General features: G+C 27.2%; 1 protein-coding gene across 2 annotated transcripts; it reads left to right on the plus strand.

Moving 5' to 3' along the window:
- Nucleotides 1-1607: 1607 nt before the first annotated feature.
- LOC145849557 (potassium channel subfamily T member 1-like) lies at nt 1608-19290 on the plus strand. 2 transcript variants are annotated; one of them, XM_082954508.1, is made up of 26 exons: nt 1608-1691; nt 2421-2500; nt 3206-3299; nt 3525-3657; nt 4316-4450; nt 4807-4890; nt 5913-6007; nt 6704-6887; nt 9340-9442; nt 9823-10021; nt 10319-10496; nt 10814-10917; nt 11307-11456; nt 12252-12475; nt 12856-13045; nt 13279-13387; nt 13688-13815; nt 14124-14240; nt 16295-16399; nt 16651-16783; nt 17218-17406; nt 17597-17798; nt 17863-17947; nt 18078-18171; nt 18531-18685; nt 19149-19290. In XM_082954508.1, exons 1-26 carry the CDS (start codon nt 1618-1620, stop codon nt 19288-19290), a joined length of 3486 nt encoding a protein of 1161 aa, XP_082810634.1. In that variant the 5' UTR covers nt 1608-1617. The 2 variants fall into 2 exon arrangements, with proteins under 2 accessions (XP_082810634.1, XP_082810635.1); XM_082954509.1 differs by lacking the exon at nt 1608-1691 and adding an exon at nt 1851-1978.
- The last annotated feature ends 7543 nt before the right edge of the window (nt 19291-26833 follow it).

Below are 26833 nucleotides of genomic sequence, written 5' to 3' on the forward strand. Positions count from 1 at the left end.
TACTTAACGTTTTAATAATATATAAAACTGAAGTTCCCATTTTTTTGGTCTGTAAAAAGGTACAAAATTTTTTACAATCTTTATATATTTTGGGATTATACTTAATTTTAAGATTGAGAAGATAGTTTCATACATTTTAATATATTTACTTAAACTTCTTTAGATATTTTACATAAAAATACTACACAAACCATGCATTTTAAACTTGTATAAAGAATTAATTGTGTCGATTGTCATCAATAACTTGTATAACTATAGTTAGTTTTTACATTCACATAAAGAGCACAAAGGTGATGATAACAGTATACAAAAACATAAATCTAGATTTTTTGTTAAGCTTTTTTAAGCTTTATTTTTCTTTAGAATATCTTATTTAGCAAAACAGCTACTGCAAAAAGTTATGTTTTATAGAGCAACAACTTTTTACTACTATACTGGATATAACTAGGTAATCTAATTAGTTTATATAAGATATGTCTATAAATCAGTCATAGTTTTGTACTAGCTAGTTACAGTGAAAAATTGCAAAAGTCTGTATAAGTTCGTATTCTATATGTGTTTAATATAAGCGGTTTTTACATATATTTTTTACTAAAATTTAAAATGAATCAACTTTAGTCATACAACGTAGTCAATATATTAACACAAAATAGTTCAAAAGCTAGACAGGAAGTTTTTGATATAAAAATTAATAATAAAGTGTCGATAGTTTGTTTTTTATAAAGTATTTTATAATTTCAAAATTTAAGAAATTTTGGAGTAAGAAATTACAAATAAATAAAAAGTTTCCTATCGTGTGGAATACGATTGGTAAAAAAACTTAGTTTAGGATAAAATAAATTTCTATCTTTGACTTTTCACTTAAGAAGAGTTTAATTAACAAGTTAAGATAGTAACAATAAAATTAATTTTAGTCTATTTCCAACAACTTTACTTTACATACTCAAAATTTGTTAGTTTAAATCTTTTTAGAGGTGGTAGTTTTACAGCTTTGTTTAGGTATTTTTGTAACTATCGACTTTTTGAAATATATTATATAACAAAATGTAGGACTAATAACTTTATTTAGAAATATAATTTTAAGCAGATGCTCATTGTAAAACTTTACTTTATTAATGCTCTCTAGCAACGTACAGCGGTTGTTGTAAAATGTTCTCTAGTTAGTTTATAAACTTTGTAAAAAAGATTAGTTTAAGTTAGCAGTTTTAGCTTAACTTCATTTTTTTCTATATTTATAGCCAATTAATTATTGTTTATAAACTTTTGTAGATCGTTAATACCTTATACAAGCACATGTTATCTAAAAAATAATATTTTTGATTTTTTAAGATTTTTAACTTAATATATAAAATTGAATTATTTCAATTAAGTTTTTCACAGTTTAAATGAAGCATATTCTTTGAAAATAATGTGTTTCATAACTTTTTCAAGTTTAAACAAAAAACTTACGTTATAAACATGACAGTTTACAAAAGTAAAATTAGCTTCGAACAAAACCTTTAAAAAAGAGAGAGAAAAAGAAAAAAAGCAGACTTGTCTTTGTTCATTCAGTTTAATTGTTTTGTATTTAGGAAAATATAACTCAACTTAATTATTATGTTAAGCAAGAACTTTTAAATGAAAGGCAAAATGCTAGAACAAGAAGTAGAGGCCCTTTCTTTGAGGCAGCGTTTACTAACAAAAGAAAATAAGTAAATAATTATTGTTTGCTTTTATAATTTTTTTTGTAAAAAAAAATCACTTGTGTTTCAGAGTCTAATCAATTTTTAATTTTTGCTTTTTCTTCTTTTCGCTCTTTCTTTATCGTAGAATGTTATGTGTGAAATTGGTTGTGTACGAAGCGCTTAAAGGGTAGATCAATTGCCCTTCGAACCTTTTTATTATTATTTATACGCTCATACTTAAATATAGAAGTACATTAAAGCTGTACGAAAGTTAAAACAAATTCTAGTAAGATAGCTGAAATGCGTTTAAAAAGGTTTAGTGTATTTTAATAATTGATTACATTATATTTTTAGTAAACAGGAACAAAACTAGTTTTTTTTCTGAACTAGTTGTTTAAACAAAAGGGTAAAAATGGTTTATAAAGGTTTTTATGTAGATCAGCTTCAAATCTTTTTAAGTGTGATTTGTTAATTAAACTAAAAACAAGTTAAAGTTTGAAAAACAGTTATTATTTAATTGTTTGAATATTTTTTCTTTAAGGAGTAATGTAGAATAAAAATTCACAAACATTTTAATACATTGTTAATGATAACTTTCAAAATTCTAGAACAAATGTTTCCATGTTTGGTAATGGTATTAAGAACCAAAGGGTCTTTTCTTGCACCTAGGCCCTTAAACCGAAGATTTTTTGAGCATCCTTTTGTTTAATAAATTTACTTACTTATTCTTTTAACAAAAACGACACACAATTAAAGGTATGAACTGAAGTTTTTCGTGAGTGAAAGAAGCTTTGTGGAGAGACTACGTTACTATTTAGTGGTCAACCAAGCTGTTAGTAAGTATAAATCTTATATTATTTGATACAGCAGTTGTTTTCTATAATTTTTACACAGTACTTTAATTTTTATGACTTCTCGTTTCATTAAGTCATTAATGTCGTTTAAAGTGTATAATTATAGATTTAATATTAATTAAGAGAAAGTCATTTATTTGATCTAAACAACAATACAAAGTAATGCTTTAAAAATAAATTAACTTGTTATTATGACCTAATTGGATTCGTTTTACAAAAAAAAATAAAATTATTCATTGCTAAATGTAAACACAGATTTGGCCTCTAATTAGTCACATAGATAAATTTCAACTGGTTTACTACTGCTATGTAAAGTAATTTTAAACATTATTTTACAATGTTAGTTTTTTAAAGTTCAAAAATGTACTTTTTGCAGCCTTAAGTGCAAATAAATTAAATTTAACGGTTTAATTACAAGTTAAGTCTAATAAGTTTTGTCATGTGTAAAACATAAAATTTTAAAAGTTCTCAGCATTTTTAACCATTTTAAAATAAACTGTTGTATTTTTCTCTGAAAAAACTATTTCAATATATTCTTAGTAATTCCTAATAAATATTAAACTATGGTAAAATAAAATTAATCCTTAAAACATTTCAGTACAATATTGAATTGCTTATGTTAGTTGTTAGATAAAAAGAATATAACAGCTTTATTGATTTTTTAGTAAAACTTATGTTTTAAAACAGGTTTAAAGTTTCGAGTTTTGAAATTTCTGGTGCAGTTTTTATCAGTTGTTTTTTACGTTATTAGCACATCAACTACAACTAGTACACCGTCTTGGTTAGTTTGTATAAGTTTTTATTTTCATTCAAATTTCCGATTAGTTAGTTTCTAAGCCTTTCAAAGCTTGATAACAAAACTCTTGCATTAACACTTGCTCATCCTTTTGTTATGTACAATCCATTTAGAATTGCACTGAAAGAAATGCAATTTAATTCCAACAAGAGTAATTGTAATGCTGAATTAACACTAGTTAGCTATTTTTATAAAAAATATAACTTACAGTTGCCAGAATGTTGAGAAAAATTGCACTTTCGACGACTTTCCACTAAGAAATGAAACGTGGAGAAGTCAGTACGATTTTGCATGGCAACCGTTGTTATGGGTGGATCGCGATCAGTACGTCTACTTTTTCCAGGTAAGGTGTAAATATATATTATAGTTTGTAATATCAATGATACGTTCTTTTAACGCTTACTTATTTAAATAAATACACTTATTTATGTATTGTTGTTTTGATTTATAAGTTTTTCACATAAGTAAAAATGTTTAATTGTGTTGGAAATAATTTTTTTTTTTACACTAGTAAGGTGAAAAACAATTTAACTTAAGTATTATAATTTTAAGACAAAGTTTAAATGAAACTACAGTGTAATGTGGTTTTACCTACCGTAGATGTTTTTAAAAATGAAGTATTTTGTATGATTAACAAGTTTTTGTTTACGCCGGATATATAAATCATTTCAATCATAAAAATTATTAACTATAACCACTAAAAACTTTTATTCGAAGTTTTTTAATAAAACCATAGTTCTCATAAATTTAAAAGCGAAGCTGTCAGTTGTAGCAACTTTTTAAGCACGCAAAAACATTTAACATCAAGTTTTTAGCTAATAAATTATTAAAATTTCTACTTTTGCATTTCAAACACAACGAATGACGTGTATTCTTTTCAAAATTACCTGTGTTTGAGTTCGTAAAAGTCGAAAGAAAATAACGATCAGTTCAATACATTTTTGCTTTAAAGAAATATTTTGTTTCATTTAATTATTTATTTATTTTTTAATTCTAAACAGTTGTCTCTTGCAATATCAAATGTGATGTTTGAGTCAGTTTCAACGTACGTAGATTACAAAGGAAATCTTCTGCAACAAATTTTAACAGTTAAATGGATGATTCAAACATTGTCTTCCTTGCCATTGTTCATAGGGGTGAGATTTTGTGTATACTTCACGAACTATACAATTTATTTTTCTAAATTTCAACTAGTTAAATACTTTTTTATTTACTTTAAAATTTATTTAAAAAAATAAAGGTTTATTTATGCTACAAATGCTTTTTTGGTTTTTTGTAAGCAGTAATGTTTGGTTTAAACTTTTTAAGGTTTGCTAAATTTTTTTTATGAATTAATGCTTGCCTTTGTGATACTCATAGATGATGAGGTCAAGAAAAAGTCACGTTTTATTATAAAAGTCTAAAACCGTTTGAACGCGATCATGAATAAAGATTATATGTAGCATAATACACGATAGTCAAAACAACTTTAAACGTTCTACTTGTTAAACAGATTTTTTGGCACAAAGCCCAATGTCTCTTCGTTCCTATATTTCTCCACATTTGGCTGGCTAAAAGTGGGCTTGAAAGCATAGTTGTTAGTTTTTCAATAAATTAAATGTTTTCATGATACGTTTTAGATTTTTTAATAAAAATTAAATTTAAATTAAAGCTACAAATGAAAATGTTATATTAAGTAAAATATATTTAAGTAAGACTGCCTAAGGGAAAATGCATGGTTGTATTTTAATTCGTTTAAAGTATAAACAACGCGTTCTGACCAAATTGCAGAGCTAAAGCTCAAAAAAAGGTCATTGATCTTATTGTATTTGATTTGTTTTACTTTTATACAAGTGTACCATCTGCTTTTATAAATACTGAATTAAGTTATTTAACCATGAATTATTTCAAAAACGTAAAAGAAGTAATTTGATTGATTTTTATTTAATATAAAGTTGATATAAATTGTATTTTAGTAAAGTTTTTTTCTATTAAGTAAAAATTATTATTTAAAAAAATTGTTGTGTTTAATTATATTTTTGAGCGTTGACCCCTTTTCGTGTTCAAAATTCTATAAGTTTATATTAGTTTAAGATCAATACTTCATTTCGCATGTGTTTAAGAAAATCATTAAAAAAGTGATAACTATAAAATATTTTAAGATGTTTTATAGGTTTTTTTTTTGCTTTCTTAATCACATTTACAGCTATATAAATGATTTAATTTGTAAGTTTGTAAAAATTTTATACAAAATTTCATTTATGTAATTTTCACATGTTTAGATGTAAAATTTAAACTTAACTTTCAAAACTTTAAACGATTATTTTTATTTATTAACATGTTCTTTCAAGCCTATCTGTATATACTTTATAAAACCTTCTTTATTAAATTCAATAAACAACAGCAACTGCTTTTTACAAAAGTAAATGTATTTTATTCAAACACATTGACGTTTTAAAACTACTTGTTTATTGATTTTTTTTCGACTAAAAACTCAATAACGTTGTCCATCACATTGTAAATAAACATGCTTTATTGATTGACTGAACTTTTGTGTACTTACAAGAAAACAAGCAAACAACACTTACTTATTACAATTTAACAAGATGTTTACAACAGAATGACCTGCACAGGGCGGCTAACAGACAGCAAAGCGCCATGTTCAATCAAGTTTTACTTTTGATTGCCACTTTGATATGCCTCATAACTACCTGGTAAGTTTCAATTTGTTGTTAATTGTTGAAAGGAATTAAATCTAAAATAAAGTTTCTTACAATTTTTGTTAACATTTTTACTATGGCGTTTTTTTTTTTGCAATGCCTTGTAACTTTACACCTACTTACCAGTTTTAAAAACTTCGGTTTTAAGTTTTTCTCTTACTTATAAATTCTACGAAATTTTTAAGCATTTAGAATATAATTTTATTAGTGTGATTAATAGTCTATTTGAAATTAAACAAATTATTTAAGATTTATAGAATTTTGTTTTGAGTAGCTATTAGATTTCTTTGTACTAGAAAACTTACAGCTTCTAAAATTACAGTTTTTAATACAGATTTTAAAATCAAACAGTCAAAGTAATAATTAATTTTTTTTAACTATGATAAATCACAGTATTTAAAAAAACTTTGTTAATAGTCTTATATTATAGGTAAATAAAAACTTTAAAAAAATATATAATGTCTATGTTTTCAGTTCAAATTAAAAAGAGAAAGAGTTTTAAAACTTTTTTTAGCTAATTTAATTTTCACTCGTACAACTTTATAAGTTTTTGTGTGATTTTTTATTAAAAGAGGACAACTACTATACATAAGTTACTTACAGTAAAATATTTTACTTCTATGTTAGCTCTCATGAACCTTTTGTAAAAGCGAAAACATTTGTTGCATACTTAACTCCAACTCAAAACAGTGTTTGCGGTGTTGAACACTTGGAGCGGTCGGGAGAAAAGCACATAGACCTGTTCGATTCGTTCTGGTTCGTGATTGTGACGTTCAGCACGGTGGGTTACGGTGACCTAACCCCGACCATTTGGCCGTCCAGGCTCCTTGTCATCGTCATAATTTGCATTGCCTTGGGAATTATACCCATGCAAGTTAGTTTATAATTTTTTGTTGCTAAAATATTTCGCCAGAACTGTATGTTTAGTTATAGTTAGTATAGAAAAGCTATTAAGACGTAAAGTGATTTTCTTCAAAAGTCTTCCTTTTAAAATGTTATATTAAACTTAATTTTTTAAACTATCACTGTAATAGAGTTTTACACAGTTGGTTTAAGTTCTAAATATTAAAAAACTAATATGAATTGAAATATACTTTATAATACCTGTAAGTTTTTGATAATTAATATCTCAATGAGCACGCACAGTATCTATTTTTATATGCTAAAGCAAATTTTTTGTACATTTTGCTCAGGTCATTAAAAACTATTATCATAACATACTTTTCTTTTTTTTTTGCATTTTCTTTTAATAAACTAATTTTAGATATCCCCAGTAGTCTAACTTTAGTATAAGTTTAACAAAATTTTAATGTTTAAAAAGCTTTAGGTTAATGACAGTTTATACCTGATTATTAACAGATTTTCCCATTAAATATAGAATTTTTCAACATTATTTTAAAATTAACTTGTAAAAAATACAACGACTTTTTCTAAATAAGTTTTGGTGAATAGTAAAAAGAAAGTACAGTAATCTCTCGCATATTTACGCACTCTCGTTTAGTTACGCATTTAAGAATTCTAAAAAGTTCAAAAAATAAAAATTCAAATTTTTTTTAATATTGCACAAACTAGGTTTATTGTATATTTTTAGTTTAAAATATGTCTTTAAATGTTAACTCACCTCTCTATATCTTTAGATTTTGTAAACTTATGTTCTTTGACTAATTGATAAACATTTATTTATACCTCAGTATATCAGAAATTTTGTTAACAATATTTTTATCAAATATTTTTCTTATGCTTTATTTATTCTTCTTTAAAAGAAGAATTCCATAACAGCACCAAATGCATATTTTTGTAAAAGATATAAACAAATTTTAATATAGACACCACACCATTTCTTAATTTTAAACAAATGCTTAATTATAAATTAAATTTGGAAAGTAAAATAAAATATAAATGTTAAGTATCAAATAAGTCACATACAAATAAAGATAAAATCAACTTATAATTAAAATTAGTAAAAATTTTCTACAATTATTAATATTTTATATAATTTTTTTATATAAGTATATTTTTATCTTTTGTTTTCATATTTACAAATAAAGTAAACAAATTGTAAAAAGTGGGTAAGTTCCCAGTCTGCTTTTAAGTAGATGCAATATCAAAAAAGCAGTCATTATAGTAAGTATATTTGGTACCTCTCGTATCTTTACGCACTTTTTTTGTGGACACAATATGCGTAAATAAAAAGTTTCTCGATCTAGCTAGGAAATACATACAGTTTTTCTTTCAAATAATTTCTCACAGTTATTTTTCCCATGTGTTGAAATTCCCTGAAGTATTATGACATAATAAACATATAAAAAGTTATACTAAAACTGCGGTTTCCTAGCTATTGATTAAGACAGTTTTAATTAGCAGTCTTGTACCATTAAGAGCCTTGATATTTTCATTCATGTTTTGCTTGGTACCGCTTAATCTTATACACTTAATTTTTTTCTAACTAATTAATTATATGGTTTTATTTAAATTAAACGTAGTTAAATTATTTAGTTAATTTAAGTTGTTTAAAAATTTACAAGTGATTAACGTTAACTGTAATCGATTAATAAAAAAAGTGTTTTACTTTTGAACAACCTGTAGTGTTTACAGTATTAAAGCAGCATCATAGAATAAATTTAATACACTTTTACTAAATAAAAACTTAGAGTAAGAGAAAAGTTGTTTTAATAAATTCATGCTTAAAAACATAAGATGGTAACAGCGTTTTTGTTGTTTAAATTAACACGACACACAAGCGACTTATGTACTTTGTGCTGGGCTTATCAATAAAAACAACTTCTTTGTATTCTTTGTTAAAAAAATCGTTTGTGTTCCAATAGTTGAAAACGAAATGTTCATAAAAAATTTATCACTTAACACTGCGATGCTTTTCCAATAAAAAACGCCATTTAGCGGAAAGTTTCACCATAACAAATTTTTAATCAAGTTTAAGTTAATTCTAAATATCTCTCTAGCAAATAACTTTTTGCTTTTTACAGTTTTACAAGCTTAATATTTAAAACAGCCCAACTGACTTTAAATTTATGCTAACTTTTATATTCAAAATAGTATCATAGTAGCATAACCCTTAAAAGTAAATCGAAATATTTAAGAAAAAACTGTTTGCATTTTTCTACACTCAAATATTTTTTTTTCTATTACAATTTCACCAACCTAACTTTTTAAACAGCCTAGCTAAAAAATTTCAAAGAAAAACACTAATACTAACTTTTTTATAGCAAAAGTATCATAATAACTCAACCTTTTACAACAAATTTATCTACTAAATAAACTACTTATTCGCTTCTTAAAAAAACATAATATAAATCTTAATAACTTAGTTAGAAGAAATGTCATTCATATGGTCGGAGAGGCAGAGGCAAGGTGGGGATTACAGCCGAAGGAGGGCAAGACTCGAGAAACATGTTGTTGTGTGCGCTAGTGGTAAGTGTAACATATCACAAAAACAATGAATGCTTTTAGTTTTTCAATTAATTAGTTTTTTTGTTTAAACTAACATTAATCTAAACTACTTTTTTTTGTGCTATTTTACTTTTTGAACTTTCTCAATGATCATACAAAAAAAAATTACAGAAAATTGTTTTCTATTACCCAAACCAAAATTTTAATAAATAAGTTACACGTTCTTAATTTTCCAGTATCATTTCACTTTTTCAACTTTGTAAACTAATACAACAATGAGTTCGGGTTAAATTAATACGTTTTCTACTACTCAGATTAACATTAAATAAAAATAAATATACACAACTTAAATTTTGTTACCACCTGCCATTTTCAAATCTGTCAATCAACATTTTTCAAAGAGCTGCGCGTGGACGTGATCCAGGATTTTTTGAACGAGTTCTACGCGCACCCGGTCCTGCAGAGGTACTACGTCGTCCTCGCCGCCCCCTGCGAGCTCGACGACCCGCTCAAGAGCTTCCTGCAGATCCCCATCTGGAGCGAGCGGGTCATCTTCATCCAGGGATCCGTGCTGAGGGAAACCGACCTCGTCAGAGTGAAGTTTGCGAGATTTTTTGTTTGTTGTTTCAACCGGTCTCGCCTAGCTGAATTTGATCATTAGTTTACGTTTAATTTAAAAAAATCAACTTATTACAAAGGAATTTGTATATTATCTATTATTCTCTTATTTTCTGCCAACTTTTATTAAACAAATTTGATAACTAATTCTAAGTTACTGTCTTTTTCTAAAGTTCGTGAGACACTATATATAATACTTCCTTGTTTTAACTTGTCTTGCTTAGTTAGATTAAATCATTCACTTGCGTCTACAAATAAAAAATAAACCTTGCTACGTAGGATGGACGTGGCGGAGGCTTGCTTCATTGTGACGTCACGGCACGAGGCGGACAAGCGCGCGGCCGACGAGAAGACGATACTGAGGGCGATGGCGGTGAAGGACTACGCCCCCGAGTGTCCGCTGTACGTGCAGGTGCTGAGGCCGGAAAGCCGACTTCATTTGAAGTTTGCCGACCAGGTTGCAGTTTGTTTTATTTAAATTGATAAATTCTACATTAAAAAATCAACAACACGTGTTATGGATTTGTAGTTGATTTTGTGAGCTTCTTTCGATTTTTATTAAAAAATTAAGCAAAAAATACTTTTTCTTTTTAGAAAATAACCGACGCCATATAGATATAGCTATTTTGAAAAGATAACACTCAAAAACTTTTAATTAAATTTAATACTGTTGTAAATTTTAAAAAGGTAAATCGACGTTAGTTTTCAATAAGTTATGTACATTTACTTTTTTATTTATACACTATAAGTACTTATAATTGAATTAAATTCTAGGTTATATGCGATGAGGAACTTAAGTTTGCCCTACTCGCAATGAACAGCTACCTGCCTGGACTTTCAACACTGATAACACTGCTGGCTCACACGTCAAAAGGACAGTAAGTTTATTAGTAACTAACAATTAATCACTGTTTAACCTTTAGGAATTAGACATTTTGAACTGAGTGTTCTAAACATTTATAACTGCTAACTAACGATTTTAAGTTTTGGCTTTTACAAGCGTATAACAAATCAAAGTAAGATAAAAATACTTTTAAATAAAATTCAAAATACTTTGGTTTAATAAGCTTTTATATGCCATGTTTAATTTGTTAATAAAAAAATTTCTAAGTACTTATTTTTTTGCAACCTTTGAATAGGTTTTATGTTCAGATTAAGTTTAGAAAAAATATATATAACGTAAGAATAAATATAATGATTAACCTCCGTTTATTTATAAAAAAGCAATTAATTTTTATACTTCTTCAATATATTTTATTGATTACAGGGAAGGAATGGATTCCAAAACATCGTGGAAACGGGAAATAGGCAAAAGCGCGGGAAATGAAATTTACTGCGTTCCGGTCAATGAATCGCAGTTTTTCGGGGAATTTTCAGGTTCAAAGTTCAGCAAGGCTGCTGTCAGCGCGCATGCAAAGTTTGTATTTTATTATTAAAATGTTGGTTTTACTTTCATTAGTTTTTTATAATGTTTATAGTCTCTCCTAATAGTTTTGTTGAATACAATACAAAAAACATTTTCAAACTTCCTATTGATCTTTATAAATATTTTTTGATTTTTTTATGCAACTTTATTGTAAAGTACAATGAATAAAACTTAACATTTTGTAACAAAATATATGTGTTTAACACCCAAATTGTAATTAACAACTTTTGAAATTAAAGTGGTGTTTATATCAGTTAGTTACATATTATCTATCAGAATTTAAAATATATAGAAAAAAAAAAAAAAATTTTTTTTTTGTAGAAACATTAAGTAATGCTATAAAAACAATTGTATCTAAATTCATCATCTTTATTCTAAGTTGTTTGCTTTTTAGAAGTTTAACTTTTAACATTGTTTCAATTATGATTACTTAAACTACCACAACGAAAGCTAAAGTTTAAGAATTAAGTAATTTCCGTCAATATAGTCACAAAAATTTGTTTTCAAACAAAATAACTGTACATAAAAACGACAGCTAAGCTATAAAACCTTTAAACTTACACTAATAAAAGCGAATTGAATGCGTAACAAAATTAATAAAATATTCAACAACAAACCCGGCAACGCCACGCTTAATCTCATTACCTGATATTATCAATAAAATTACTGTCAGACACTCATAAATAACAAATATCGACCCATTAAACTTCGTACAGGTTTATCTTTGCAAAGGCAGAGTAGCTGATGATTTTCTACCATTAAAAAAATAACATAAAAAAAATAAAGGTTCGGAGCGACCATGATAGCGGTGGAAAGGGACGGCGAAATAAAAATAAACCCGGGCAACGAGGTGAGCATTGAAGACACCGACAAGATATTCTACATCTGCCTGACGGAGGAAGAAAACGCCAAGATTGTTTCGAGGAGGAAGCCGCGGCAGAGGTCGGTGAATGGAGCCAGCAAGCCGAACGGTGGGCTTGTAAAGACGAATGAGAGGGAAGAAATAGCAAGTACGTTTATGTGTTCAAAAATGAAAAGGATTAGTTTAGTAGTTTTTACTAAATTTAAAGTGAAGTTTAGCATCAACTTGATATTTTAAGTAAACTGTACAAATGATTAACAATAAGCTATTTAATATTTGTTCTTATTGCATTAAATCATTAAAAAAATATATGAAAACAATTTAATTTTTTTAACTATGATTTTTAAGTGTTTTTATTGCAATAAGCAAATACAAGTTTAAAATAAACCAAAAATTTTAAACTTGCTTACAACTTTTTTTCATTAAGTGTCTTACTTTTACGACTTTTAAAACATTCGAAACGTAGCTTTTGTGCACTACAAACACGTAATTTTCATTTTAAAGCGCAACAAACAAAATACTTTGCAGTCAAACCAACTATGCGGAGGCTTTGCAAGTTGGAAAGCATAGATGAGACGGAAGACCTGCCTTTAGATGTTGAGCCAAGAATTAACGAAGTGTTTTCGGCTCCCAAGTTGGCCAAGAAAAGGGAACATCTGAGAAGAAGCGACCCGAAAGCAGAACGAGAAGACGGCTCTGAATCTACAACTATGGGAAGGTTTTTATTACTTTCCTACTTAAAAAAAGTGAAAAAACTACAAGTTATTTCCCGAAAACAAGTTTTTTAAACATTAGATAAATGTAGTGAAGAGTTTTAATCGTTAAGTTTTGACTTTTTAATCGTTGTTTTACTAGTAATTCAAATAAAACCATTTAACTTATTGATTGTAGCTTTTTCGCTTGAGTTTAGAATTAATTCATTAAGCGGAGTTAATTAGATTCGTTCTACAGCACGAAAATTGGATTTCCGCAAGTTCTGCCATATGTTGGTTACAATTCGCCAACAATGTGCCATTTGTTGAAAGACAGAGCGAGAATTTGCTGCATGAAAATTGATAGAGTTAGTTTTTGTTATTTGATTTTTCATAATTCAAACAAACAAGTTTTTAAACTGTAATACTAACATGAAAGTTTTAAAACGAAAATAAAATAAGTTTTAAGTTTTTTTAGATAACTAACTAAAATAATTTTTTTCAAGTTTTGTATCAGTTTCGCGCTGTGTCTATCTTTAATATAATATCTATACATAAAAAAGTTTATTTTTCTTAATTTAAATAAAAAATTAAAGATATATTTTTTAATATGTGCATTATTCATAAGCTTATTTAATTGAAAAAATATAACCAACTTACCTAAACAGCCCTGTGAACATTGTCATTCGACGAGTGCGTTCGACTACAAATGGCCACGGCCTCCCATTATAATTTGCGTTGAATTTTCTTCACAAAGCTTGTTCAACATCATTCTGCCATTAAGAGCTCATTACAAGTTTGTTTAATTTGACTTGTGTACATACTAGCTGAATTACTTTTATTATTTTTTAATTAAGAATTTTAGTTGAAAGTATCAAAAGTACTTGGGAGAAACCGAATATACCCTTTTTAACGGAGAAATTTGTACGCAATTAATTTATACAGTCTTAAACTAAAGTTTAGAAAGTTTGACCATTCGTTTTTTGTCTCAAGTTTTACATAAATAAATATCAAAAACACTTTAGTTTTTACATTTAATTTCTTTATAAAATTCTTTTAATAGTTTATAGACGATGAAAAAATATAGATTTATCTTTAATACAGAACAAAAGAAAATCTCCATCCGATTGTGTTTTTGATGGAACACACACCAGACCAAACATTTCTCAACGCAATCAGCTGCTTTCCAATGGTTTATTTTACTATAGGCACAATTAGCGGGTAAGTAGGCGAATGTTAACTATTTGATGTTGTTTGTAGTTGCTTACTAATATAATGACAGTCTACTTGTCTGCTACAAGCCATAGATTTATCATCAAACTACTAACCTTAGAAAACATCATTTTTTTAATTAGATGTTTTGTAAGTGATAATGCTGCTAAATTTTTCGTTCAAATGTTTACCTTTTTTAGCATTTTATAAAAGTTTTAAGCATATCCGTTCAAAGATAATGATACATTAAAGAATTAATTGATAGTTTTAAACACTCAAGCTTGTATTATATGTATTTAGTATTTAAAATAATAAACTTTCGATTTCCTTTAAAACAATGTTTGATATTTTCTGATAGTTTTCGATTAAAAGATATTCTAAGCTAAAGACAGCGAAAACTAGACGACTACTTTCTTGAAAACTAAAATAATCCCAATGTTATCACCAATATACTTTTTTGCTCTACCAATTTCGTCCGGCAAAAATCAGGTCTGTACATACTGCACGTTGCTGTGGTAACTCGTATGCTAGAATGACGTCATATAACAAACATTTGACGCATGACAGCAGTAATCTTTTGTCACCAAATAGGTCAGAAGTTATCAACTTAAACCACTAAAACTTTTAACATTCACATTAGTTATGCCTTGAATTTTTGCTTTCGCTTATTTGAATTCTAAAGTTTCTAACCTTAAATAAGTTTTATTAGTGCTTAAGAACTTTGCGATCAATAATTGCTTACCATTTTTAAACTAAAATAAAAGTATATGTTTAACCCTTACACCGTTATAAGGTTTAAGTTTGTGCGAGAGCACAAGGGAAAAAGTAGTAGCATCTAGTAAAGTTAAATACAAACAACCATGCTATTTTAAACTCATGGTAAATTTTAAATTTAAAAGTTGAAAAGTTTTAAACAGTTTATATTTTTATAAGCTAATAACAAACACACTTAAATACTCAATGAACTAACTTAGATTAAAAATAAAATAGTTTAAACACTAAGAAAGAAGATAGTTGTTGATTTAAGGATACAATTTAATAATTTTTAGGACAAAAGTCAATGATTTTCAAAACAAGTCAAGAAATAAAAGGTTCCAGTAATAATATCGGCTTGTATATGCAGTAGTTTTTTGTTAAAGATTTTAAAAAATAAGTAGTTAGTAAGTTAAAAACAATATTACTTGTTATTTTGACCACATGTGTAAAGTAGTGTAGTTAGTTTTTAGTAGCGCAGTTTTGAAAAATACTGAAAAGAACTTAAAAACTTTTGACAAACTTGTTTACGTATACAAGTTAGATGGTTAACACACTACAAACAATGTATTTTATAGTATATAATTATGTATTGTATATGTTGAGCTAAGCTATTTTTTTATATGTCAGTATAAAAATACGACTTTTGTTGTCCGTATTTAACTTTAAACTTGATTAAAAGTCCTTTAATGCTATAAGTTATCATTATCAACTAAAACTTGCATGTTTGCATGTATAATCTAAATGGAAGCTATCAGCTTTACAAAATGTTTTTTATCTAATAAACAAAATAAACTATTCTATACTAGTTACAACTAAATGTCAAAAAGGTTCTCAGTTTTAATTAAGAATAAGCTTTTTAGCAACTATTTTTGAATGAATCAGTTGTTAATTTAGATTAAAAAAAAAAATACAAAGCTTTTCCTTTTTTGCACAGCAGTTTCCAGTTACAACAATTTATTTTCTTGGTAGTATAAGAACAATTTTTTAAAGAAGCTTAGAAACATATCATACAAACTTTACTTTTTAACAACTACGTGTTTTTAACAGTTTTAAACAACTAGGTAGCATCATTTGAAGTGGGGGCATGAGTTTAGTATATAGTTTGACTTATATTACTAACTTCAAACGTTGATTTGTTTTCATAAAACTAAATAACTGTACTACTAAATTTTTAAAAAAAAGCTATAATAAATGTTGCTATAGCCATAAAGACTTGCTTTTTTAAATACTCTACCTATAAGACCATAATATTATGAAATATACTTAATAAAATAGTACATAACCAAAAACAAAATTTCAATCTACAGACTCAACTCTTTTCTGCGAGCGGGTGTGACGCAATCCAATTACGTCATAATAGTAGACAGGGACACGTCAGTGCACGCACAGGAGGAACACATGGCCGATTCCAAGTAAGCACTTTGCTACTAAATACAAAAACATATTTACAAATATAAAAAATAAACATTTAATAAAGTGCACGCTTTAATGCTCAACATTCATGAAATATTGATTAAGCACATTGCTATTCAACACAAAACCTTTTTAATAAAACTAACAAAATAAACAAATATTAAACAAAATAGACACTTATATGCTGATAATTCAACAAATACATGGCGAATTCGAATAATGCTTATTACTACTAAATATAAATATTCAGGCAGCTAGTGGCAACGCAGACGATGTTCGAGTTGTTCCCTCACGTTCCAGTGTGCCTGGAACTCACATTCGCCACAAACATGAGGTTCATGCACTTCACCCCTCCCAACATGGACTATCAGGAAATGAAAAAGGTAAAAACAATATGTTCATGATGTTGAAAAAGTTAAAACTTAATTAAGCTTTTTGGTTTTTTGTATTGTGTATGACTGTTTGAGCATTAACACAGTAATATGTTTTGTTTACATAGTAAGAAATTGTAGCGTAGTATCCATTTGAAAAATTTAAGCTAGTAACTGTTGTAAATATTTAGTCAACTATGTTTGCATCTAAGTATGTACATACTTCAACATTTTACATATGCTATCTCTTAAAACATATGTATTAAAAAAAACTATTTTTTTTAATAACTTTGTAAACAAAAAAGGAGAAGAGAAAAGTGTTGCAATGATTTTTAACTATTAAAAAATGAAAACATTGCAAACGTTTAGTTAGCTAAGTTTATATATTAGTATATGCAGTATAAATTCATTGCATTTCATTCTTCATAACATAAACAAACAAATAGGAAAGGAGGAGAGAAAAGTGTTGCACTGTGCCCTACTTGTTCCGCAGCGCGTTCGCCTCCGGCAAGGTCTTCAGCTCTTCCATGCTGGACACACTTTTGATCCAGTCCTTCATCAAGGACTACCTTCCAACTTTACTGAGAATTATGATCGGGCTGCAGTACACAACCGGGTCGGGACATTTGGACCAGGTTTTTTAAACATTTTTTTAGAGATTCGTTTCTTTCTTAACAAAAAATATCATTTAAAAATTGTTGCTACCAGAACTGAATAAAATTTCCGTTTTAAAGAACATATTGTATTTTTTTTATCATTAAAATATATAAAATTAGTTTAAAAGTTAAAACTAAATTTTTCGTAACTTTATCCTTTTTTTAACAGTACAAAATAGATGACTTGGACATAGGCAAGACCTACCACCAGATGTTTAGCGAGCTGAGCAAGTACTACGGGTTTGTCGTGCTGGGAATTTACAGGAGAGTCGAAGCCAGCGACCTCATCTTGCCGATGCGTTCCAACAACTCGCACAAGAAGAAGGAGCGAGCCGTCCGGAAAAACTCGGCTATTGAAATGTTTAGAAGAGGTGTTTATTGAAAGTGTAGCATTTGGTTTTTTTTGTTTGTAAATAAAGAAACACCATTTTACAGTTTCCAGCTTATCAAGCACTTTTTCAACGTCAGAATCAGATGAAACAGACATGAACAACAAAAGAAGTGCATCGAAGCGTCACAAGTATTTTATATATTTTTTTTTTTGAATGTTAAACTTGTCAAACTTCTCACGACTTAAAATAACTTCAAATGTTTTATAGTTACTTATTGTTTATTAGGTTTAATTAGTTAACATTGAAAAAACTCATTAGACGTCTGCCAAGCCGTAGAAGGGAGAATCTGAGGCAACTGCATCAGGCGAACAGCAGAAAGAGTGACAGGGATGTGCTCCAAGACATGCTGAAAGTTAGTGTTTGCTCATAAAGGACAGAACTTAAAGTTTACAGGCGCCTATAATTAGTACTTTATCTCATTTAAAAACAAAATACTGTTTATAGTTTTTAAAACAGACTTATTAAGATGTAAACGACATATATTTCTAACATAGAATTTTAGTTTTTACCTACAAAGGCAAAAGTATGTAAACGACATGCACTTGTACACTAAATTTTTGTTTTTACTTATTAAGGCAAAAGTTTAAGTGTAGATAGGTCTGTATTTCTTCATTTTTATTAGAAAAAACACCATTTTTATATACTATATTTAGCTTTAAAAACATTTTAAGCTTCGATCCATTGAATTTTAATGACATATATTTGTAACAGACTCGTATGAGGGAGTTGGAGCTGCCAATCAACGGAGCTTGGTCCCGAAATTTCAACAATAATGACGTCACGTTCGAAAAGGATTACGAAAACAAAACCGGTTACGTCATGTTAAATCCCCATCGTGATGTAGTTCTGCGGAAAAACGATATTTTGTGAGTTTATTGTTTGACTTTTGCTTTGTGTATATCTTTGAAAATAAGTTTTATATGAAAAAAAGAAAAATTGTATATAAAAAATAGCCAAACGATACAGTATATAACTACTTAAGATTAGTTATAGTTATAGTTTTTTTAACGACAAAAAAACGCTCAAAGTATTTGGTCCTAGGACCTGGTACACGAAGAACTTTTCGATTATTATTTACCAGTAAAAATAGAATAAGTCTTTTTTTCAAGTAAGTCTAAGATTTTTATTACCAATATTAACGTGAGTTTTTTGATGTAATATAAATTTTGATACCACATTTACAACAATTCATATTGTTATTTTTGTGTTCAATTTAACAAAAAATACAACTAGTTATAAGTAAACAGTTGTTTTTTTTTGTTTAGAACATCGTTTTTCTTATTGTTTAGTTCATTATTATTTCTTAAACATTATACTGATATTTTTTAGATATGTTATTGTTCCTGAAGTTCAAATAAGTTCTAATTCAAGTGAAAACACAGTTCAAATGGAAAAGAAGCACATTGAAATTCAAAAAATACAATCATCAAAAGTTGTTCAAGAAACTGCAATTCTTGTCAATGAGTTCTAAACTTTTAAAATTTTAGTAAACCTTTTACTTTATTTGAAATAATTGTACTTTTTTTTAACTGTAGTAAAGATAGTATATAAAATATTTTTTAGTAAGCTGAGATTTTAACTGATACACAAAAAAAGTATTTTTTAATGTTATAATATCTTTTGTGTAAGATTAGCTAACACTATAAATGAAAAACATTAAACAAAATACATTAAGTTAATTTGAAATTCTGAGAAATTAAAGGAGAAGCTACTATTTTCAATTTAAAAAATACAAACTTGGCTGTTCTAAACACTAAAGTAATTTGTAAAACTCACTTAAATTTAGAGACCATACAAAATAACTTTTAGAGAAATGTTAAAATTTAACAATTACTTTACTTTTAAATTATTAACTTCTATGTATTTTTTGGTGATCAGTCGATGGTGCCTACTTTTAATATGCTTTTTGATGATATCTTTAAAAAAGTAAGATTACCTTACTCTAAACATTACAAGCACCATTTTTGACAACTGCTTTACTTTAAAACACATGTCGATTTTACTAATTAAAAACTGGTACTGACTTATAATGCTCTTCCGGCTACAAAAGAGAGCAATTATTTAAACATTAAAATAAGAATATATTAATGAAACTAACTATGTACTTTAAATGAATTACTGAAACAAAAAAATTTATTTAGTATTGGTAAGGTTTTATAACTTTAAAACTAACCTAACTAATTTTTACATTATTCTAAAATTAAACCTAATAAAAAGTTTTATAACACAAGCTTGATTTTTTATTAAAATGAAAAGCACTGCCAATGTTGTAGTTTTTAAACTTTCACTAACAATTTGTCCCTTTGCCTTTCATTTAAATACGTGTACACAGCTAACACTGCAAATAATCCTAATTATATCATAATTTTAAACTGTGTAAACAAAAAATATGTTTTTATTAACGTCATTAAAAAGCCAGAACCTTTTCAATAAGTGTAGTGATTTTAAAAATTTTTAGTACTTGTACTTTTATCTTCTTTTTTATGTTTCCTACAACAACTTTGAACTTACTTTTTTTTTTCCTTTTTTCTATTGCCTTTTATTTCTTATGTTGTACTCTTTATGTTAAAAACGAATAAAAATTACTTGCTTATAAACTTATTTTTTAATGGATAATTTAAGTAGTAACTGATAAACATAATAACCTAAATATTTTTTTTTGTTTGCTAGTTTTTAGAAATCTGTAAAAGCCTGAAAATAAAATTCGAAAATCCAATATTTCAGAAAAACTACTTTTTATTAATTTGTGATAGCAAATGCTTATAAAAGCTCCAAAACTGACTGTCAAATGAAATAAATCCAAACATAACATTAAAGCAAGTTTTCGTTTTATTAAAACATTTTCAATTTAATATGACTTCTAAATTGTAAAATGAAACTTTGAAACTAAGAATTTCAAATTAGAAAAACTTCAATGAAATTTTTTTGGTAAACGAATTTTTTCTTTGAAGTTATTTGTTTGATTCATATGACAGTCTGTTTTGAACTTTTACAAGCATTTTCAACAAAAAAAACTATCTTTTTTCTTTTTTTTAAGTAAAATTTAATTTGTTAAGTGTTATTAAGTGCACGATAACTCGAGTCTTAGCAATTCAATTATAAAATTTATAATTAATGTTAGTTTTCTGTATCAAAATTTTTTTTTGTGTGTTTTAAATCATAATCCTACTAATTAACCATATACTAACATTTTATTGTTTTCAAATTTAAGTTGTTTTTTAAGATACGGTAAAACAAGTTTTACAACTTACTAAGATTTTAATCTTTTTAGTAATCAAAAATTTTCTGTTGTTTGTTTTAATCATTTTTTTATCAATATAGACCTATAGGGTTTTATTTTTATATTTATAGATGTAGCCAACTAAAAGTTTTTATAAGAATTTAAACTTTTAGTGTTTGAATTGTGGTAGTTTTAATAGTCATTTAATGAGAATAAACTTAAAACTTTAATATAGTATTTTTATAAGCAAAATATAAAGTAGCATATAAAACTGAATCTTTTTCAGTATAATTATTGTTTAAGAAAAAAAAATTAATTAAAAAGACTGTTTTAAGTCCTTAATTAATGTTTTGTTTCAAAACAAGAAATAAAACTGTATTTAAGTAGTGTACGACTCAATAACCGAAAAGTTTTTTCATATATCCGGTCCTTGGACCACCTATTTTTAGCACTTTGATTTTTTAGTTCAACAAATAATAAATAATATTGCTTCTGAGAAGTTAAAGTACCACAGAAAACAGTATAAAAACTTTTTGAAAATATTCCTTTTTAATAGATATTTTGTAACATTGTAGATATAGGTTATAAAAATTTTATTGTAGAAAAGGATTTTAAATTCTTTGATTCTTATTTTTGGGTGAAATTCTCACATTTATTTTGGTTTATAAGCTGTTTTATTTTGTAGTAACGTTACTTAAGCTTAAAAAATCGTATATTGTTGCTTATGAAATAGTCTTTTGGTTGTATTAAAAAACCAACAGTTAAATTCTTAAAATTCTTCTCGCGCTTATAATGAACTAATTTTATATTAAAAGTTTTATTTCGTCTAAAAAAATTATAAAAAAAAGAGAGTTGGAGTATTTAAGACTTAGAGATAAGTTTTATTTGAAATACTTAGTTTAATTTTAATGTCTTATAATAATGTATTATAAAATATAAAAGTTTAAAAATGGTTAATTTTTTTTTTACAGTCAGAGTTTTAATACTTTAGTTTTAATTACTTTAGTTTACTTTACTGTAAATATCTAAGTTCTAAAAAAAAAAATCTAATTAATTCTAAACTAAGGAAAGTTTAACATCAAGAAAGCTCGTAAAGTAAAACTAGAAACATTAGCAACTTGTTTAAAGAATTTAAATATTATAATTTTTCAGAAAAGTTTAGAGATAATTAAAACAATAACTCAAAACAAAAATAAGTGTCAATTCATGTAGAAAACATTTTACAACTTTAAAAATAACTGTTAGGCTAATAACTAAACTATCTAAAAAATGTTTTACCCTAAAAAAAAACAAATGACTCGAACTCGGAAAACTAAATACTCACCAATCCTAATAAATAAACCACCTGAGAAGGTGATATTAAGAAACTATTGACGTTGATAAAACTTAGTTCAAATACTAAGCTACACGCAAGTACGGTGCAGAATCCATTCAGAAAAAAAACTAAACTCCCTAAAACGTAGTATAACTATTAAGTAACACAGTACCTAACAAATACATGTTTTGTGTATTTGTTACTTTAAACGTTTAGTAGATATTAGTATAACTAGTCAGAATTATTTTATAACTTATTATTTAGTTCTTATGACGGCGTTACATAAACCTTTTGCTTAAAACTATTTTTTTGTATTAGCTTAACTTATTGGTTGGACAAAAGACTTAAACCTTTTTATTAACATATAACGAGTTTAAAAAAAATTAAAAGACTTTTCTAGAAAATCTGACCCGTGGACTAAAAAAAGTTTTCCAGACCTATAAAATATTTTAAAGGAATAAAATAAAAGAAGAACCTAGTTCAAACTTTAAAGTTTTGAAAATTCTAAAGTAACTCGAACCGCATCCGAATCCGGCCAGATCTTGTTTTCAAAAAAAGATTTATTTCATAAAACCCAGACATCTTATATCTTCCTGACTATTTAAAGGATATATTTTTTTACGGCCCAAATAACCATCTTAATTAACAACTTATTTTGTTGAAAAAAAAACGCCGGTTTTTCTGTAATGTTGTACATATATGATTATTATTTTTGTTGAATCTTCTTAAAGAATTACGATATTGCCCTATTTTAAAAGAGTTAAGTTGTTTTTGTTTTAAAAAACTAACTCCGTTGTGAAACATTTATTTTTGTATATCTTTATTTTTTGCATTGTTTGTTTTATTTTGAAAGTAAAATTCTAAATTCAAACAAAAAAACGTTTGTATTAATTTTTTTAAGCTTTTTTATTTACTGTTAAATTTAGTATAATTTTTGGTAAATAAGAAGCACAAATAATAAAGAATGCCAAGTCTCTTTTACTTCAAAGTAGTATTTAAACGTTAATTGAATTTTATATTTTTAATAAATTAATAAGTTAAAACTAGTAAATATAACAATACAAGTGTAAATAACTGTTTTTATTAAACTACTATCGTTTTGTAGGTTTTAGGGCACAATTGTGTTTATTATCTAATTATCTTTTGTTTTAATTTAATCTTAAAAAATAATGATATGAACTCATTTTCATCTTATTTTCATAAACAATAGTACTGCACTTTTTTGTTATTTCTTTGTTAACAATGAGACAGTAAACAAAAATCAAAAGTATAAAAGACTTCGTAGCTATAAATACTTGTTTGAAATATATTTTTATAGAAAAAGTAAAGTCGTTGAAATGTTGAAATTGAAAATATATCAAGAATATTAAGTTTGAAAGTTGGCCTAAATTTTTAATTTGTAAATAAACAAATTGTTATAACAATTAATTTGATTAAAATAAATTTTTTATAGGCTTAATACAGCCTTAAACTAGAGGTCAGCAAAATTTTATAAGTCGCGAGCAAATTTTCCCAAAAAAAAAGCTTGGGGCCTACACTCTATAGAAAAGCGTCATAGGCCTCATTTATTTTAATTTTTAAGACGAAAAGTATCTCACGGGCACCATTTTTTGGCTTTGAGGGTCGCAGTTTGCGAATCCTGCTATAAACAAACCAAAACAAATTATAAACTATTTTTGCATGTTTTATACTTAGTCGAATGCAAATTCTTAAGAACAAACGACCTTAATTTCGGACTATTAGTTGATTTATACTGCTTGCTAACTATTTCAATAACTTAATTAGTCATCACAAACACACACTAAAAGTTTTATTTGACTTAGTTTTGAAGTTATACGTTTATTTTTTAAAGTTTAGAACATTAACCATTAACATTTTTTTTTAGCTTAGAAATAAGAAAGTTTTACATTATTTTAAATTTCTAACTAGGCTGTCTCAAAAAAAAATTCTAATTAGTATGTTTATGTGAACTACAAATACTGTATTTTTTTATAAAATATCTTGTTATGCAAGCTTTATATACAAAATACAATCCTTAGATCTGTCCAGGACACAGTCATACTTACTTACAATTCTTACTGTGATAAAAAAAGTTATAATTAGAATCATTTCATTACTTATATAGATTTTACTATGAAAACTACACTAGTGCTGATCTTTATTGCTGTCTTTTGTATTCTGGTGAGTACAAATAAGTTCTTTATACTAATAAAATAAGCATATATTAGCTATAAGCATATAATTGGGTTTAAGCTTTTGGTATAAACTAAAACTAAATACTACTAATTTAAGATGTTTTTAACAATAAATATACTTCCTATCTATCGAAAGCTACCTATGAAATTTAACTATTTTAAATAAAAAACAGCAAACAAGAAGTAGTCCGGTGTCAGCTTACAGATTTTACAACTGGCCAAAAGCAAATGACGTCATCAAAAAAACAGGTTAATAACAATTTGTTACCGAATTCGATTAAAGGTCTTTTAATAATGCACATTACATTCTCTCGCAATGGCTTTAATACATAAACATGTTTTAAAATCAACACTAGTTGTTTTCATTCTTTGCAGAAAAATTTCAATCAGTACCATACAACAAGTTAGCGAAATTTTTAATTAGTATAGTCTTTTACAAATCTGTACACAGCTTGCTGTCAAACTTTTTTTATGACGTCACAGATGCATTACAACGCAACATATATTTGTACACAGATGGCTCGCAAACACCAGCCGCGCAACCTTCAGCACGAAAATACGTCACACTTCCCACCCAACAGGGTTGCCACGTAACGTCGCCCATTGACCTGGTCTTCATTATTGACAGCTCCCCAGACATGGACTCTTTCCAGGACATGAAGAACTGGATGGTGGCTTTCATGAACGACTTCAATCCGACCACGTTTCAGGTGAATCTGTGAGAGTTTTTTGTTTGTTAATTTGAAAAAATTAGGTATTTATACTTGGTTTATACTTCTGTTTTCAAATAATATTAGATAAAATTTGTTACAGTGCTTCATTTGTCAAAATTTCAACTTTTTTTTTCAATATAGAAATAAATAAAAACTATAATTATGTTGCTAACTTATATATTTTAAAAGTTGACCTGTAAAAATATTACAAATACTTATAGATTAAAATTTTTTGGGTTTTATAAAAGTTTGATATAAACTATTTCTTCTTTTGTAGCAAAACGTTAAAGTTTCACGATTTTATTCATTTTGTAATCAAATAAAACTTATTACCTAGTTTTTTAAGGAGACCCTAGTGTTTTTATGAAATGAAACACAAATCTAAACTATTTCTAAAATTTCAAAATCAGGCCAATTAAATAAAATAAACTATATATACTTTGATTCCATTAAAAAAATATTTAAACTTTATACATAAAAAATCGAAATTTCAAAGAAAATAATTTCTGAGTGATTTTTTACACCTAAACAACTATTTTAACTTGTGCTTGAGCTACATACACAATGCTTCATACAACACTATAACTATCCACATATTTAGATGAGCTCTTTAATTCACAGTAAATTGGGCAATACATTTTTTGTTAAGACTATCAACTATATAACATATTCCAAAAACAATCGTTTATTAAAACAACAAACTTCAATCTCACAGACTCCGATGCAGGTTGCGGTGGTCAGATCCGCTCAAGAATTCGCCTCCCTGGAAGTTCAGGGGCTTATAAGAACGTCGAACGACGAGAACACAAAGCACAAGAGCATCGAGTACATGAGGGAGCAGATGTACCACGTGGAGCACCCGGGAAGGGGAAAACCCAGCACGTGGAGGGCAGTGGATTTTTTGGCGGACAACTTGGAGTACGTTGTGAGAGATGGCAGCGTCAAGGTGCTGGTTTCCTTGGTTCACGGAAGACCGGCTGGTGACGTGGACAAGGAAAAAGTGGAAAAGGTTTGTTTTTGTGCGGAAAAGGTTGAAAAAAAGCACGGTCAACTTAGTGTTTTTTTTTTCCTTTTCTTAGTTAATTATAAATTTGGTTTTTAGTTTAATAAATCGTTAACATAGCACAAGTTTATTTTTGCTTAAGTTTGCCTTGCTCAGATCAAAAAATAAAATTATATAAAAAATAACTTTATTCTTACTCCAAAGGTCCGCCAAGGTTTCGACCACATTTACACGGTGACTGTCGGCGACGAATTAAACTCTGATTTTGCTAGGAAAATGACGTCACAGTGGTATCGCTATATTGAGTTTCCGGTCGAGTATGACGTAATTGAGAAGTTTGCCGCGAAAGTGTGCACTAACGTCGCCGAAAAGCTTGTTAAAGGTTTGTTTAAACTTTAAAGCAAAGGGTTGGCGGAGTTCATGAGTAACTGGTTAACTAATAAAAAACCCTCAGCCTTGATGACTTTTTTAAATCAAGCAGTTGTTTGCATGAGGGCAAAGTTGCAATGAAAAAAGCATAAAACTGAAAAAACTTTTCTATTAAGCAAAATTTTAGCATATCTGTAAA

Source organism: Thalia democratica, chromosome 2 (assembly GCF_965202585.1).
Source record: "Thalia democratica chromosome 2, ktThaDemo2.hap1.1, whole genome shotgun sequence".
Taxonomy (NCBI): domain Eukaryota; kingdom Metazoa; phylum Chordata; class Thaliacea; order Salpida; family Salpidae; genus Thalia; species Thalia democratica.